Source organism: Dermacentor silvarum, chromosome 6, assembly GCF_013339745.2.
Source record: "Dermacentor silvarum isolate Dsil-2018 chromosome 6, BIME_Dsil_1.4, whole genome shotgun sequence".
Lineage (NCBI taxonomy): Eukaryota > Metazoa > Arthropoda > Arachnida > Ixodida > Ixodidae > Dermacentor > Dermacentor silvarum.
The window spans coordinates 70,736,785-70,755,532 of record NC_051159.1 but is presented as its reverse complement, the minus strand read 5'-3'; the positions used below and the strand labels follow the sequence as shown (position 1 = coordinate 70,755,532).

Sequence of the window (18,748 nt, the reverse complement as noted above, 5' to 3'; positions counted from 1 at the left end):
ATGGCAACAGAATGTTGTAACGGAGAGTTTCCTGTGCCATGCATTCACCCTCTGCCGTTGTGAGGAAAGCAATGCGGCAGTAACCTTGAATTATGGGTTCTGGCTGCGAACGTTTACAAAGTACCATCTACTTTCATTAAAAATTTAAAAACATAGGTGACAGGTGTAATCAGCCGTTTGCAACGCCGTAACGTTGTGCAATCAATGATAGCTAACATTGTCTTCTTGCAAATAGTTGTATTTATCACCGGTCCAAAGTGTCTTATTTATAACTGGTTATTGAGTCTTAATGGTCCCAGTAGAGCATCACTGCTTCACTTTAATTACTACTCAAGAGGCCAACATCACAACTGCAGTGTTTTGGCAGAAAGCATCAGCTATAACGGGAGTAGAGAATCAAATAAGCGTGATCTCAGCGTGATCGTCTCACGTTCAGCTACAGTATAAAACAGAATAACTTCTCGGGCGAGTCGGTGTTCGCTTAACACGATCTTGTAGCGCAAGAACTCGAAGTCTTGACTTACGTACTAGTGAATGTTTGGTGAGTGACTAAGTGACTAGCGAGTGTAGCTCAAAAACTCGCGCTTGTCTTTCCTTTCCTCTCGTTCCCCCTCACTGTTGTCTTCCATGTTCCAGTTATTGCGCTACAAAGATCATGTTAAGTATAAATAACTTTTGGAACAAGACGCGGTGCTCTCCCCCTTGCCATTGCGGATTTTCAGATAGCTCCGGTGAATTAGTATCATGCCTGGAAAGCCAATCATAGTGCAATTACGTATCAATAAAAACGCTTACAAAGAAAACGGGTAGGAATGAAGAAGGAGCTTTGGTGCCATAGGATATCTGAAGATACGCTAAGCATTTCTGAGAAACGTTGTCGCCTATGGCTACAGATGAAAAGCACCACCATTTTGCTTCTGTTGTTCATAACGTCACCCGATTATCAACTGTGACGGCCATGATCTCATGTGGCAGCACGGCGTCGTAGACAACTCGTCGCTAATTTCCAGCTGCTTTAAGTACTGTCTCAGTCAGGCCCTAGTAGTTAAACTTAAAAAAAGGTTTAAATACTTATGATAAATATCACGTGTCATATGCTGCGGCGTTCGCAATTCACAGTTCTTGATTAATCCACGGCAGTAAAACCAACAGACCGCGATTACTGCTCAGTTAGAGCAGCACGCCTGCGCAGGTCAACGGCAGCTTCTGTCAAGGTATAGAAATTCTTCTTCGTGCATACTGAATGGGAGCCTTCTACTACATTTGTCCCTTAGTCTCATTAAATGGGAAGACCCGCTAACTTTATGCGTATTTTTATATTTGTTCCTCAACAGTATCACTCTATCTTGGAACACTACATCAGAATCACATTTCACTCAACGCTCAACCAATTAGATAAGATCTTTTTTTTTTAATTTCCCCTACCACGCATGCTCTTGGAGTCATTCATTTTATTGCGATAGCAATTATATGGACACTCAAAAGCAGATTTCTGCCGTCGGCGTCGCCGTCGCCGTCGCCGTCGCCGTGAGGTTCCGTATGACGTCAATGGAGATGAAATCGTGGCCGCGCGCCGCCGAACGCTGTATGTGCGAGTGAAAGGGCGCGAGGGACGCGCTCTTTCACGGGGAGTGAACGCACGGCGGAGAACAAACGCGCGTTCTGCGCCGTGCTTCCTTAAGGGCTGCAGAAGTAGGCGTCTCTTTCCTCCTTTACAATCACCATATATGTAGAGCAAACGCGCCTTCTTCAGACGCGCGAGAGGCCGTGGGGGAGGGGGAAGGAAGGGACGCGACGTTTAGCTGCGGCACCAAGTGCCTATTTATATGAGAGGCTCCAGCAACAGTCACCAACGCCACACGCATTTTGAGCTAACGCGGGCAAAACGCCGATGGCGTCGACAACAGTTCTGCGTGTTGTTGCTACCAAAGCCGCTCACCTTACTTCGTATGACATTGCTGTGTTGCTATAGTTGATACAACGTCAGCTCTGGTCGATATAATTTGTGGTTAATCTTACAGGGACCTTTTGCCTCACTTCTGCTTGTATAAATTGTTTTTTTCCAGCTTGCATAGGGTTGCCTTCGCAGCCCGGAGTTGATCTTGACCTTCGAACGCTGCAGCTTGTGCCACCTGACACTTCCCGTACATATTTATTTTCCAGTATTTTTTTTTTGTTTCTAATGAAACTTTAGCTGCGATGTCTAGCGAAGTGTCCATTTTTTTTTTTCGTAGTCGCTGTGTTCGTACGCGGGTTCTTTACGATGCAATCATACAAATTAGCCCGGCTTACCGTTCTTTTATTAATAAAGCCCGGACAGCATACCACATCAAGTAAAATAAAATATCTTGGTCACTCCCATTTCTATCCGTGCAAACTACATTCGTACGAAAAAGTTAATGAAAGAATGTTGGAGGAAAAAATTACAAATTAACGTAAATAATTATTTAGTAATTGCTTTGCTTAGCTATACACGACTGGAAAGCGTTGCTCCAGCATGTTAAAATACACAGTGGCTTTTGCAGTGTTTCCCACGCTTTATTCAGCATTTTGAGGTAGTGAATTCAGCGAATCAAATATGATACGTTAGGACATTACAGAGTTACAGTTAAAGCCAAACCATTTCCTGTAAGTATTCCTTGATGTAGGCGCCTGCAGCTAAAAATAGGATGAGATCAACAAAACTGTGGCGATGTTCCACCCCCCGTCACCAGCTCAGCGCTAAATACTTGCTCACTTTTTTACGAAGGGAGTCGTCATTGTCGAAGGTGATCGTGTATCCCTTGTGCTTGTCGTACGTGACGACGCTCTGGTATTGCTCACTGAAGTTTATGTGTTGCTTATACTCCTCGGATCGTCCGCAAACCTGAAATAAAAACAAGAACACTGAAGCTATCGGTTTTGTGTCCATGTGCATGCAATATATCAGGACGAAAAACACACGCAAAATACAGTTCGACAGATACCTACACAGAAATAATAAGGACAATAAAAAAGGTAAGCTGCCTCAAGAGACAAACTATGTTTTTAACATTTCTTGTCCTCTTCCATAATTGAATAAGCGCTGAATTTAGGCTTTGTCTTAGATTTTTAAACGAGATATTGCAATTATTACTAATTCACTTGCATTCCTTCTTTAGCTAAATTCACCAAAACTGTACAGCCGAAGTTATCACGCAGTTTCAATGCGAAGAAGCAGTTTGCGAACGCTATAATAAAAATGTACTTCCTACCGTCATCCTGTTTAGGTCGCGCTATGTGTAAAAATATGACCATTCTGCGAACAAAGGTAAAACAGTTCAAAAGGAATTTTAACCGTCCCTATGGATATGTAGTTTCTCCGTAATGGTTCTAATAAAAGGCAACTGGAAATGATTCGATCATAGAAGGTCAGTAACTATATTATAGTTTCTGCATCCCGTTTCCGGTATGCAGTCATTTGGTTTGTACAAAAACTCCAAGTTTTAGTGTTGAATAAGCAATATAAGCTTTACTGAACCTGTCAAAAGGGTCAGGGCTGTACCGAAAGCTCTACAACGTGACTTCAGCGCTAAAACCAGGGCAGAAAACGTAACTCACATACGGAAAAAGCCCCAAACAAAATCTGAACTGGCGCATTTAGCGAACGAGGTCATACTTGGTAACAAAGCAGGTACATTTTGCTGCTCCTGTGAGTTTGGAAGAAAGCGAGGCAGTGGCCATCCGCTAGTTTCTAAACGGAACAAGAAATTCGTTACCTAGTCACCGCCAACTCCAGATGTTTTGATGCTTAGCGGCCATGTATACGCAGTACATTCGGTTGCAACAGGATGCCGAAGGGTGAACGATTGCGATACAGATCCTGATATTTTCTGACGTTTGCATATGTAATGCAATTTATACATCACAAAGAAACAATAAACTTGTGTCAGCCATTTGTCTGTTGCCTTGTGCAACAATGAGCATCAAATAATTGAGTACATGCTGAAATAAGCCTGTATTTTGACAATTTCCTTTCCATTGCGATCCCCGGACTTGGGTGCGTGGATCTGTTCATGCGTATTCGCACGTTCCTTTGAAAAGTATTCTTGTCTGCTATGAATGAACTTTGTTGAGAATTCTCGTCCTTTTTTCGTACGCTTTTTGTCTTCTCCATATTAAGAAAAAACAGTCACGCTGTCATCACAAGTGCTATTACATTTATAGTAAATAATATCAGCGGATATGCAATTGTCGAACAAACTGAACATGTATAATAATAGATTCAGAAGAAACTATTGTAAAAATAGGATAATTATGACTTTCTGCCAATGCACTACAGCATGTGCGAACGTAAATCATTTGTTTCTTAAGGCAGGAATCGTTAGCAGAAATATGTGCGAATTCATTGATAACCAAAGCAATTTACAACCAACAGTCAATCAAAAGCAGTGATTCACAAACAAGATGCGCAGTCTATCAGTGTATCAGTGCGCTGTAGTGCAGCCTAACGAACCCCAAGTGGTCAATATTAATCCGGAGCCCGCCACTACGGCATGCCTCATAATCAGAACTGGTTTTGGCACGTAAAACCCCAGAAAGAAGAAAAAATGGAAGTTAGATCAAGTTTCAGGCGCTGAGAGCCGACGGTTACGTTGTTTACATGCGCAATGTATATTTTGTCATAGACATGTGTTTATGCATTGCGCTGCTTTTCAATAAATTTGTTTAAGCTCACCATGGAATCAACTCCCCTTTTTCCCCGTTCCACCTGTTTTATGCGTGAGTTTTTCCCGATCGTCAAAGATGATTCTACATGATAAAGTATCTACTATACCGGCGATGTTTAAGGAAGTACTCGGCATTAGGACGGTTTGTAAGGCTTTACAAGAAGGCTTTACAAGAATAAGGCTCGAATTCGCTTATAAAATCAGGGTGGTGTTTTTCAAATCCGCAAGCACATGCGACGAGGAACAGTTCATTGTGTTTTCAATGTCACCGGACAACCCTTTTAATACCGGTGTCACAGGTATACTCTGGATCGGGATCGAGGCCGTTCCGGATTAAGTTCGATCCGGATCCGTGTTCTGCTACACGGACACTGTCGGATCGTGGTCATGATCCGACGAGTTCGCGCATCGTGATCGTAGGCTGACATGCGCCCTCTAGCGCAGTATTCTGAAAACGCTAAACACAAAAAGCGAGGGCACCTCAATAAAAAAAAAAAAACGTTTAAAAGCTTTCAATCAGCAATAGTAAGCTGTAAAACAGAAATATTGCCTGAATTGTCCAAGTAAACGGCTTGTAAAGCGTACTGCACACATTTTACACCTGCTTTGGGCCCACTAACGCCACCCGTTGCACTTTATCTGACTCAACCTCGATACGGATCGTTGGACGTTGTAGCAGCGACCATCGTCGATCGGCATCAAGAAATCAGATCCGGATCGGAAGCGCTCGCGTTCAGAAGTGTACGTGTGAAACCGGTATAACTTAAAGCAGGATAAGTACGGCCTCGACTGGCCCCACAGACTTCTCAAGGTGGGCTTGTGGCGTTCAGGCATGCAATTCACGTTGACCCCAGAATCCGAGGCGCTGAACTTAAGCAGCAAATGCTAGTGGCATGTCCCACGGCAAGTGCAAGAGCATGGGTGACACGTTCAGCGATACAACCGCACATACCCTGACTGCTGGAGCGTCTTGCTCGTATTTCGGATCTCGCTTAGCCCGACCGCATTTGCGGAGCAGATCGAAGTTTCGGATGCCGACATATGATGGGTCTCCTTCCGGCTTAGCTTTGTAGCGGCGCCCCTTGAGAGTCAGCGAGACCTTCACGGGTATTTTAGCCGTGAACTCAATTTTCTGCTCGACGCACCGGCCCAGGGCCACACCGTCTTCCTGCGAGGCGAGGCCAATATCTGTGTTCTTGCTGTCCTTCCACTCAAAAAACAACCTGGAAATCTCTTGAGACATCACCGAGCTTCAAAGAAATCGAGAGACGTTATACGAGGCAGTTTTGTTAAGCCATCCAGGTTTTGTGAACTCTTAAATTATTCATGAAAACAATTATTGAAAGTCACTGCCTTATAAATAATAGCGCAATCTGGGGAGTATGTAAATCTATGACGCGAGGCAATGTGCAATGTGTTAGTGACATGCGTAAATGTAATTTGCGTGAAGTAATTCTAAACGAAACCCTGTCGTTCCTTAATGCAAAACAGCGGGATCTCTAAAGTGATTTGCGTAGCTCCAACTACATAAGCTCCCCTGCTCCGCCAAGAATATGAGCTCACTCTTAGTAAGGATGCCTGCTATACCCAAACCACCCACCTAACTTCGCCGTTTACGATTCAAATAGAATAGAAAGTTTATTTACTTTTCACGCAGTACAAAGCAGTACAGGGAACAAGGGAACACTGGGCAAAAAGCTGCTAAAGGCAGCTTGAGGGAGCACCCAGTGCCCCGGGTACAGATGAACACCAATGGGTGGGCATATAAAAGATTTACATGCAACATTTCCCAACGGAAAAGCAATATATAGCGCATTCACAGACTACAAAAAATAGAAAGAAAAGAAACGAGAAAAACTGAAATACATAATGCCAGCCTAAAATACCTTTTAATATAATAATTCATGCCTATTTACAATGTAGGAGGAGTGGTTTCAAAATCCAGAAGCATGGATGATAGGTGATTTCGGGATGTATCCTTCTAAACATACACTATTTTCAGCAAGTATGTTGAGATAATGAGACACATTGTACGATAAGGACTGTTTGCGATATAAGGTGCGGCAAAAGGGTAGACGCCAAGGCAAGTAATGTCTTACATTGTACGCGGGTGTACAATGATCGAGGTTCAACGCTGTTAGTAAAGGTTCCTTATTTGTTATAATTGTATTTTTGTACATACACAATAATTTGAATGGATACAAAACATTAATCCTGAGAATACCATACTGTTTAAAGTAAGAGTGAGTATAGGAATTCCATGGTAGATTTGCAATTAACCTGATTTCCCGTTTTGGGGCAACTGCTAGCTTCTCTGTATTTTGTTTTGTTGTTGTACCCCAAACAGTTAAGCAATAACTAATAATTGGAAGTAAATACGCGCTATCGATAAAAACATCTACCTTAATTGGCAGAATATCTATGCCGGCACAAAACACCGTTAATATGGTTCATTTTCCCTCGCACATTATCTATATGTACGTCGCAGCTTAGAGTTTCGGTGAACACCACACCAAGGCATTTGACAGCTGGCACGATTTCCATCTTACATGAGGCCTAACATGAGGTCGAAATTTGTTTGGATAGTTTTGTTCTTTGGGCGGAATATTATAGCATTGCTTTTCTTGGCATTTACTTTTCAACAAATGTTTTCAGACCATACGCGTAAGTATTCAAGAAACTGATTTTCTTGCATCGATAAATCACGTTCACCGGCTAGTAGCATCGCGAGATCATCGGCGTAAGCTATTAAAGTGACATGCAAGGGTGCAAAAGTATGTCATTAATATAGATATTGAGCAATAGAGGGCCTAAAATACTACCCTGTGGGACTCCAGACAAAATACGTTCTAACCCAGATGACCTGTGAATAATTACTACCATTTGCATACGGTGTTTCAGATAGCATTCTATTAACGACGGGCATACTCCTCTAATTCCATAATGACTTAGCTTATGTAGTAACAGACTAATAGATTACATCAAACGCTTTCGAGAAATCGATATATATTCCAAGCACAATTTGTCTTTCTTCAAAAGCATTTATTATTAGCCCTTTCTGCTTAATTAATGCAATTTATGTTGACCTCTTTCGCCTGAAACCATACTGGTACTCGGACGGCCCGGAGCGTTTTACTAAGAATTTATTTAATCTAACATATATAACTTTCTATAAACCCTTGGATAGTACAGACAGAACCGAAATCGGTCTATAATTGACTGTCAGTTGTGGCGCCACCCTTGTGGATAGCAACAACCTTGTCAATTTGCATTTGCTTAGGAAAAATTCTGGAAGAAAGAGTTAGGTTGTAGATACTTGCCAATACTGGCGCTAGTATATTAATCACAAACTTGAAAGGTCTGATTTGAGAACCGTCTTCGTCCTCTGCTCTACTAGTTTTCAGGTGTGTGAAAACGCTTATTACTACATCTTCTGTAACAGGTTGCAAGAAGAAAGATTCTGAAACACTTGGTGTATGATAATCATATTCTATGGGTCCAGCGACAGTACAGCAAAGGGCCCTTGTAATGTTGATAAAAAATCATTGAAGTGATTCGAAAGGTCTTGCATTAGTAATGACCTTTCCCATCCTTCGTTATACTATCAATGCGAGTCTTAGTGCCCAAATTCAAAACTTTGTTCAGTTGTTACCAAGAGTTGCATTCTCGGTCGTTCGGCAAACCCGAAAAACGTTGGTGTAATATTCAAGCTTTGCGGTACGTAGTTCCTTGGTAAGTTGATTGCGGAATTTTTTTATACTTTGCTAGTTTAGCAAGATCCCAAGATTTCAGAAACTGTCCGTACAGTTTTTGCTTCTTTATTTTGTACGGTAATTCCCTTGAGATCCAAGGCTTCTTAGCTCCATGTTTACGTGGATGTACTAGAGGGAAGCATTTATCATAGATTGCCTTGATTTTAATTATTAAAGCATCACACGCATCGTTAACATCCTTTAAAGAAAGTACAGTCAACCACAAAAGTTTGCGGACCACGCGAGCGCGTGGCCAAGAGCCTCTTCGCGACACTTCCGCTACGTCACCAGCGATCGACAGCAGCGCTACGTTGAAGACGCATCCCTCCTTAAATCTATGGCCTGTCTATTTTCGCACTGTGCGCAAATATTTTCTACCTATCTCTTTCAACGTGACGCGCTCTTTGTTAGCCAGGGCTACTTGCTTATATTTTGAGAGCAGAATATCAGTACAAGTAATCAGACAGCGTATTTTTCGGCTGTTATCAGTTCTATTTTCGCGTAGCCACGCTGTTTTTTTTTTTCGTGAGTGCGTGAGTGAGCGGTGAGGCAGCCATGGGACACAGATGCTTAGTCAGTAGGCAGAATTTTTCCGTTCCTCCCCCATCGCTAAGTGACAGTAGCGGCCGGGATTTGATCGCCTGCGCCCAGGTTTTGCTGCGCAAAGCCCGAACCACCGCGCTGCTATAGTGGTTACATTTAGAAAAATAAGAAATAATCGGGTGCGATGACTCTTTTTATAACCCTTTGCGACACGGCGTCCTCGTTTGGGGACTCGAACTTCGGAGGCGCGTCCCACGCCACGTGTTTCTTCAAATGACCTAAAACTCAGTGTGCACATTCGTGTCCGCTTCCTGATGGGACAACTAGCGGTCAGTTAACTTCATTGTCCTGCGTATTGCTGCAGATGATCACTTTGCTGGAGACACTACCATGTTAGACAATCGTTCGACGTGCCGCGTTCCAAGACCAACGTCAAGAGTATTTTTTTTTCTCCGGTCGACACGAATACAACCGAAAAAGCAAGTGTGCATGCGTTTCGGGCCTAATAGTTGATTCTTTTTATGCAATCATTGAAGCTGATGGATTTCAGAATAATTAGATAATGAGTTACACGCTAATTATTTTTTTTTTACTGAAACTCGCACAAAACAGCACATTGCTTCGTCTTCTTTCTTGGAATGTAATAGTGAGCGTCTTGAAATTATGCGCATTTGACGCATTTGCAGACAGTGCATCATAATTCGAGTCTGAAGGGGATGAATTTATTCACAAGACATTTACAGAAGTGTCATGAAACATAGGTCTCTCAATGATCTAGTAGGAAGTGAAATGTCCGCCGTTTTCTAGCACCTTATTGATGCGTGTGGGCATCGACTCGTACAAAGATTCAGTAATCTCCGGTCGACCGCGCAGGCTTTCCCATTCTTGTGCGATCGCTTGCCACAGCGTATCGGCCGTGCGGCCGCGGTTGGCTCGTGTGGACAGCCGTTTCTTCAACATGCCCCAGACATTTTCTATGGGATTCAAGTCGGCGCCACATGGAGGCCACTCAAGCTGGCAAACAGCATGTTCTTCTAGCAATGACTGGACGATACGTGCTTTATGAATCGGGCTGCGGTCGTGTTGAAAAAAATAGCAGCCGTCGCTGAAGGGACCGTCCAGCGCATACGGAACGAGGTGTCTAGTGATGACGTCGCAGTACCGTGACGCAGTGAAGGGCCCTTCCAGACGCACAAGGGGACCAAGGCCATCTTTGCTGATTGCTCCCCACACGCTCACGGAACACCATCCACTGGATAGAAAACTCTGTGTGTAATTAGGCAGATATCTGCAAGAAATAGCATACAATTGGGTTCCAGCGGCGCGTCTAAAAATGTTGTGATTCCTCTTGCGTATGAACTTTATAATGCTGTTATAGAGTTGCAATAGAAAACGTGCAAACATCATTAGATAGTACTGAAAGACCCACTGGCAGCTTTTAATTAGCTTCAGAGTAAGTAGTACTATGAAACAATCGTTAATGTTTTCAACATAATACCACTACAGAAAAATCTCGTAATGTCCAAAAGCTCATTTTACGTGAAACATGTTGTGATGCAGAATTAGCTTCGTGAATTAACTGCCAATACACTGTAAACACACCTGCAGTTTAGTGGACGCCAAACCCGCTTCCGTTGGTCCCAGCGCGTGGAAAAAGTTGACTCGTCGCTAAAGATGACATCGCCCCATTTCTCTGTTGTCCAATCTTTCATTGCTGTAGCGAACATGAGTCGTTCTTGTAGCTGGCTGTCTGAGATGCAGGGCTTCTGTGCTGCTACGAAAGACTGCAGGCCAAGCTCACTCAGCCTTCTTCTTACAGTCTCAGATGATACCGTGAGCGAGAGCGCTTCTCGGATATCCTCTGCACTTTGAAAAGGATCAGCCACGATGGCGGCCGTAATCAGGCGGTCCTCTTCCTCAGTCGTGGCCCTTGGACGCCCACTGCGCTCCATATCTGTGAATCTGTCATCGTCGCGGAAAGCTTGAATAATCCTATTCACGGCAGTCCGGCTCCTGTTGGTTCGGCGGCAGATTTCGCGCTGAGGTATTCCCTCTATAAATAAACGCACAATGTGCCTTCTTTCGTCAAGTGGAACACGCAGCGGCATCTTTCCAAATAGGCAATCACCACGTGGCCTGAAGCAAGTCTACTACGTTTTCAGCGACTGATGCGAAGATGCGCCTATGTGTGAAAGAAAATTTTCTATGCATCCGCTTTTTCTTTATTTTTGATGACAGTGAAACACCTCCCTACCCTTTCTCTCAAGACGCAGAAGCAGCAACACTCATTGGACCAAGATGCTGCCAACCAAAGTGCGCCAGTAAACGTCGCGTAAAAAAATCGTCGCAGCGCTTCGTGAAACTTATCTACCCACTGGCACACCAGTCGACAAAGGTTGCAGTGATTGCTCCGATACTGCTATCAAGCCAGATATGTGGCGGTCTTATCGCAGACAGCGCTCTGCGTCAACACAACGAACTAACAATGTCATGCACGGGAATAAAAAATTAACAGGCAGGCGAGTACCAAGAGGGCTCATATCCGGGAGAGCGCCCCTGTCGCCGCTAGGTGGCGTACCGCTAGGTGGCGCGGATAGGCAGTCTGGCACGCGCTCGCGTGGTCCGCAAACTTTTGTGGTTGACTGTACATCATCCCACGTCACTTCGCTCATCGCCGCGAAGAAACGGTCAAGAGCAGTGGTGTCGATTCACCTGTAACATGGCAATGGCCCTTCTGTGATATGATAAGAGCTATGCGCAGGAAAAAACGCAAACACGGGCAGGTGGTCGCTTACGTCAGACCGAACTGTTCCAGCACTTGAGCCACGCGCATCAGTGTTAGCGATGATGAGATCAATTGACGTTGCAGTCGAGCAGGCGATTCGCGTTGGTACATGAACAAGGCTGAAAAAACCGTAACTCTCGAGTAATGTGTAAAGTTCTCTTGGCGTAGTTGCACTGATCTTATCAACATTGATATCACCGGCAAGGAATAAAGTATATTCATTCATTGATGCATCATCTAAAAGACATCTAAAACAGGCAGTATTTCATCTAAATTCCCAGTAGGTGCCCGATAAGCCACACTGAACAAACACTTTCCGCCTTCAGCTTTTAGAATCTCGTAGTCACTAGTGGATTTTGTGAAGTTGTGGTCTACTGTTACCCTTAGCGTCTTCGGAACGTGTATTGGTACACCACCACCCCTGCGACCGCACCTATTAAGGACAAAGTGGTTGTAGTCCTTAAGATGTAGATAACTCGATTAATCATGGTTCCATGTTTCCGTAAACATGATGGCATCAAAGGAAAACATGAGATCTTCAAACTAGAGCACTGCACGGGCTCGGGCTTACCCGAAAGCCCGGGCCGGGTAGGGCAGTTTTTTCACGGGCTCGGGCCGGGCTGGGGCACGGCATGTGCTTTTTGACCCGGGTCCGGGCCGGGATTGGTTTTTTTATTTTTTTGACGCGGGCCCGGTCCGGGCTCGGACTTTCTGGTGGTCTGCGTGTAACGTGCAGCTAGTTATCGTTGCGCGTATCGACTCTGAAAAACATGTCTTTTTAGGTCTCGGGCCAGGTTCGGGCCCGGGTCTCACCATAAAACCTTTAGTCTGGCTCGGGCGGGCAGCCTAACGTAAAAACGGGCCCGGGCCGGGCTCGTTTTTACGGCCCGTGCAGTGCTCTACTTCAAAGAATACTCGTATTTCTTCAATTTTGTTATTTATAAAGCGACAATGCATATGAAAAATATTCATGCAATTTTATGCCTGTTTGCAGACTAGTTCATTTATTGCTGAAGAGGTAAGGAGGTGGTGACAAGCCATAATGAAGCAAAAAGACAGGTCAGTAGGTCAAATTATCACAATTCATAAGTCATAAGTAATCTTAGCAATGTCAAAAATGGTGTGAATTTTCAGCAAAGTACCATTGTCACACTTACGCGCATAAATCTGGCCATCGCGCACCCAGACAAGCTTCCAATTGGTCTCCCTTTTTTTGCCGATGGCTTTGCCCAGTAGTCGCTTGTGCTCAGGGGCACAAATGCTTGTTGATAAAAACTGAGCTATGCGTCTGAAAGCCTGAAATCATTCGAAGATAGCCGGGCCTTCCTCGCCTTCTCGAGAAAGGCGTCACGCTTCCGTCGAAAGGTGATTGTGCGATTATGATTTTGCAGGAAGAATTGTCTGGTATGGAAGTTCTGTGCACCACATCAATGTCAGCAAGCGAGATAACTTCGCCAATCTTATCGCCAAGCTTTACCATGATTTCCTCCAGGGCCGGTATTTTGTAGCGATGCCTTTAAAGTAATAATGCCTTTTCGCGCTTATCGCGCTTTGTCAGTGGTCAGAGCGACGGTCCGCTCGCGTTGTCAACGTTGATATCGTGAGCGGACCGTCGCTCTGACCAATGACAAAGCGCGACAAGCGCGAAAAGGCATTATTACTTTAAAGGCATCGCTACAAAATACCGGCCCAGGCTTTCATTGGCATCTATGCGTATGCCTTTTATTTCGAGATTCGCATTCCGCGAATACTGCTCGCACTGAACTAACCACTGTTCGTGCATTTTTGCCCTGGCATCAAGCGACTCACACTGTTTTAAGTTGGCATTATCGGTTTTTAGTGATTTATTCTCGTATATAGTTGTCTTGAGGTCAGCTTTCATTTCCTCGTCGCTTTTGTTAATGAAAGTAAGGCTGGACTTGATTTCTCTCAGTTCATTGCGAATATTGCGCTCAAAAGAGTGAAAAACTCAAATATTTCTAACACTCAGCTATTGGCAGCAGCAGCGGTGTTGCATACGTTTAACACAAACAGTTACAGTGGACGCGAAAACCAAAACCAAAACACCAACCTGCAGAAAAGACAGAAACGCGACTGAGTTCTGGGACGTGCACCGTGCTGCTCACACCGCTGCTGCCAGGTGAAGCGAAGCGCTGCGTTGAAGCAGTATTTGCAGTCGTAGACTTGTCGACGTCACGGTGACGCTACATGATTTCTTCTAGATGGCGCCAGCGCACAGTTGTGTTCGATCTGCCGATATGAGTCTTGATAAAGGGCTTGCCAGCGGACTAATACCGGTACTTGAGCATGGACAGGCAAAACTGCAGCAAAGATCGAAAGGCGACTGAGTTCTGGGACGTGCACCGTGCTGCTCGCACCGCCGCTGCCATGTGAAGCGAAGCGCTGCGTTGAAGCAGTATTTGTAGCCGTAGGCTTGTCGACGTCACGTTGACGCTACAGGCTGTCTTCTTGATAGCGCCAGTCATGGAGGAAAGAAACAAAACAGGAGAGGCCCTGACGTCACGTTTTTGAAGCCGGAAGTACAGCCATGTTGGTGGGCCATCTCCCTTTGCGCCTCCAATCAGGGTTTCTGCAGCTCGCCGGAGCAGATGGGCGCGAACTTTGAACTTGCATTGTTACGAGCCGCCGGAAGTGTGTGCTGTTGGCGCGCGTCAAAACAATGCCTACGAAACTTCTGTAGCAGTTTTAGTGAAGCAGACGCGCTCCTGTGTTTTTCCGTGGCACGTTGAAGACGACGACGAAGAACCCGCGCCGTGATTGCTTGAGTGTATATGTTGGTGGCGGACACTCACACTCACAGACCTCAAACACAACTCTCAAGCTTAAACACCACACTCCTAAGTCAGCTTTTCTCGCGAACAAAAGGTGCTGCGAAAAAAGACACCGGTGGAAACATCTTATCTCACTTCTCAGAGACCGAGAGCAGCACTGAAAGCTTCAGGAGCGCGGTTGCTATGGCAACGTTGACATTTGGGGTACCCGTCCCAGTGCTCCTTTGCGAATAATAGCACGTGACTTCCGCCACACCTTCTCCAATACGTCCGTGCTGGCCGGGGCCTCTCCTGGGTTTCTTTCCTCCATGGCGCCAGTGCACAGTTGTGTTCGATCTGCCGATATGAGTCTTGATAAAGGGCTTGGCACGTGGACTGGGACCGGCACTTGAGAGTCAACAGGCAGAACTGCCGCAAAGACCGCAAGGCGGCTGAGTTCTGGGACGTGCACCGTTCTGCTCACACCGCTGCTGCCTTTACAATCTATTTTGTTTACCGGGTAGTCATTACTTCGTTATTTGAACTGGTCCTTTCGTATCTAGGTTATATCTTGCTATTTGCTATTTCTTCGACCGGGCGAACACAGTGATGCGCTATCGCCAAAGTAGAATGACCGTGTACACAAATGCTTCATCAAGCTGAAAATATTTCAAGCAGTCACTAAAAAAATAGAAAATGTAAATGACGGTGGCCCGTTTCCTGTGGAATGCCACTTTTCCTTTTTTTTTTTTTTTTTGCTGTGAGAAGCTTGTTCATTGTCACCGACGCTAGAAAGCTGGGACAACAACGACAGTGGAGAGTGACACAATTCGCCACGTAAGGACAAACCGAAAGCTGTGTTAACTACCACTCCTCTCACACGCCTGATTCCAAAAGCCATTCAAATCAAAGACAATCTGAATACACAAGTCTGGTTGCCGCTGTTCTTAGGGGTGGATAGCGCTACTCGGACGAGCGACAACAGTAGAGACGATACGAGCGTTGCCTGACGACTGATTTATTTTTTCGAACAAGTGACTATATATATATATATATATATATATGGAAAATGTGATCAAGTGACACGTACAAGTGGTGCAATGGTCTCAGATATGGGCCTCAGGTGTCAGATAGAGATAGAAGCCAGATAGAGGTCTGGCTGACGCATGCGCCTGAGTTAGGATGCATGTAGTAGGCTTCTACAATCTCGCGCATGCGTCAGCGAGACCTCAATATCTCCGCATAAGAAAGAAACCAAGTTTTGGATGGCAAGATGTGCTGAGACCCTTTCACCTCTTGCACGCGTCAAATGATCATATTATATATACAGGGTGTTTCAGCGAACACTTTGAAAATTTATTTGAGGTTGCCTGTGGCTGCTAGCCCAATTCTAGTTAATGAGCTGGTCTACTCGAAGATGCGGACATTACTTGCACAATAAATTCAAATACATAACCGACTAATCAACAAAAATTCACTAATTAACTTTTTAACTAATTACCTGATGGCCCATATTGCAATTTACAAATTGTAGCCGTGGGGTTCGCAAGGCGGATCCACTTGGAATTAATTCTCAGGATGACATCAGTTTCGAGATATTAATTCTCGAACTTTGCGGAGAAATGCTTTGGCGTTCCAGTTAATTTTGTGCTTCAATTCATAAAGGGACGTTTTGTTAAGAAACTAACTGAAACGCCAATGCATTTCTCCGCAAAGTTTGGGAATTAATATCTCGAAACTTGTGCCATGCCGAGAATTCGTTCCAAGTGGATCCGCCTTGCGAACACCATGGCTACAATTGGTAAATTGCAATATGAGCCATCAGGTAATTAGTTTAAAAGTTAATTAGTGATGTTTTGTTAATTATTCGATTATGCATTTCAATTTCTTCTGCAAGTAATATCCGCCTCTTTGAGTAGACCAGCTCATGAACTAGAATTGTGGTATCTGCCACAGGCAACCTTTAAGAATTTTGGAAAGTGTTTGCTGAAACACCCTGTATATATATATATATATATATATATATATATATATATATATTCACTTGTTTGAAAAACTAAGTCAGTTGTCAGTCAGCGCTCGTATCGTCTGCTTCATTTATCTGACGCCCGGGTTGCGCTACCCACCCCTGAGAAGATGTTCAGTTATCAACTCGCCCAGCTGGTTGAACCCTTAACGAGAACGCGCCATTGGACGCCGATGGGGAAAGTGGTTATCAAATGGTCCTTGAATAAGATGGCTTTCAAAGCGTGTGTATGCTGTGGGTATTAGTCAAGCTGTGACTGGGGAGCAGGGCCTGCATTGCTTGCTTTGCTTGAGGTTTCCAAGGTGATATTTGTTTACGCTGATCGGACTGGTGAATAAGATTAAAAAAAGAACAGCTGCCACTGTGGGAGAAGAATCTTGGATTGAAACTTGGCAGGTTCGCGTTATGCTTCTAGAAGTCACAGTGCACACCGAGGCAAACACAAGAAAAGACGCTTGTCTTCGTCTTTTCTTGTCTTCTTCCCGGTGTGCGCTGTTTGTTTCTTCTGAAAAACAAGAAAGGTAGCCACGGACCAAATAATAGCTGATAAAACAGCCGAGAGATCTTGAGACAGTGAGCTCCAGCCTTCAGATGGAGCAGGGAACCGGGATAGAAAAGAACTGTTGTCAATGTGTTACTTGACAGTAAATCGAGGTCGAACTCGGTGCTGCAGTCCGAACCCTGCGAGCAGTCAGGACAAGCCCCGTACATAAAAGCGCTGGTGATGCGCCTGACTGACCGGTACGTCTTCTTCGTCGTATTTCATACGCCGGAGATGCACCTGGCTAACCGGCACTTCTTCTTCGTTACATTTGTCCCCAGAGAAAAAGACGCCATCCTGGTGATCTAAGCATACGGTAACCTAGAGGGATCGTAGAAGGGCTTGAGCCGATCTATAGGTGAGCAGTTTCGCTACCGCGTCGGCGCTGATCAGAAGACGGCGACACAGGCTCGACGACATAATTCACGGGCGAAGTTTGTGCAATTACACGGTAAGGTCTATGATATCTTGGGAGCAGCTTTAGAAGAAAGGCCGGGAGCTAAATGTGGAACCCACAGCCGAACCAATGAATCGGAAGGGAAGCTTTGGGGAACAGAACCACCACGACGAAGCTCCTGTTGTGTCTGATCTCCGGTTGTAAGACAACGGGCGAGTTGTCTGCATTCTTCAGCATGCTGCGCAGCTTGAGATACAGAAACACATTCCGATCAATCAGGCTGGTAATCAATCAGCATGGTATCGATGGTGCAGGAAGGTTCACGGCCGCACAGTAAGAAAAACGGAGAAATACCAGTGGTAGCTTGAGTGGCAGTATAATAGGCGAACGTGACGAACGGAAGCATGCACAGCGTCCCAGTTGGAATGGTCGGACGCGACGTACATGGCTAGCACGTCGCCAAGAGTACGGTTGAAACGCCCCGTAAGCCCGTTCGTCTGCGGATGGTATGCGCTAGTGGTCCTGTGGATGATGTGACACTCCTTCAGAAGCGACGTCACGACTTCAGATAGAAATGCGCGGCCTCGATCACTGAGAAGTTCCCGAGGGGCTCCGTGACGAAGAACGAAATGCCGCAGTATGAAGGATGCAACATCTTGGGCAGTTGCAGATGGAAGTGCAGCGGTTTCTGCATAGCGTGTGAGATGATCCACTGCAACGATAATTCAGCGGTTGCCAGCACCAGTACAAGGAAGCGGGCCGTAAACGTCGATTCCAACCCGATCAAAAGGACAGGATGGACAAGGAAGCGGCTGCAAGGGTGCGGCAGTGGAAGTACGGACCGACTTTCGGCGCTGGCAGTCGAGGCAGCAGTGGACGTACTTGCAAACGAACTTGTTCATGCTAGGCCATGGTAATACCGGAGCCTAAGGCGGGTGTATGTCTTTAACACGCCACCGTGTGCATATTGGGGATCAGTGTGAAACGATGCGCATAAATCAGCCAGAAGATGACGCGGTATTACTAGGAGCCATTGCCGACCCTCGGGGAGATAATGGCGACGGTAGAGGAGTTGGTCGCGAATAACAAAGTGATGCGCCTGCCGCCGCACAGTCCTAGACGCCGTAACAGTGGTAGGATCAGCGAGAAACTCCAAAAGCGAAGAAATCTACGGGTCTTTGCTTTGCTCAGAGCGCATGTCATCGATGGCAAGTGCTGAGAGGACAAAGTTGAGTGGACAAAGAC

The 18,748-nt window shown here is 45.2% G+C and overlaps 1 protein-coding gene across 1 annotated transcript in view; it reads right to left on the bottom strand.

Moving 5' to 3' along the window:
• The window catches only part of LOC119456709 (uncharacterized), a 47,218-nt gene that overhangs the window by 11,174 nt on the left and 17,296 nt on the right, over positions 1-18,748 (bottom strand). Inside the window, exons 6-7 of the mRNA XM_049669036.1 lie at positions 5,641-5,938; positions 2,738-2,866 (exon numbers count right to left, since the gene is read on the bottom strand). Coding sequence (XP_049524993.1) covers positions 2,738-2,866; positions 5,641-5,938 — 427 coding nt within the window. The remainder of the gene's footprint in view (positions 1-2,737; positions 2,867-5,640; positions 5,939-18,748) is intronic.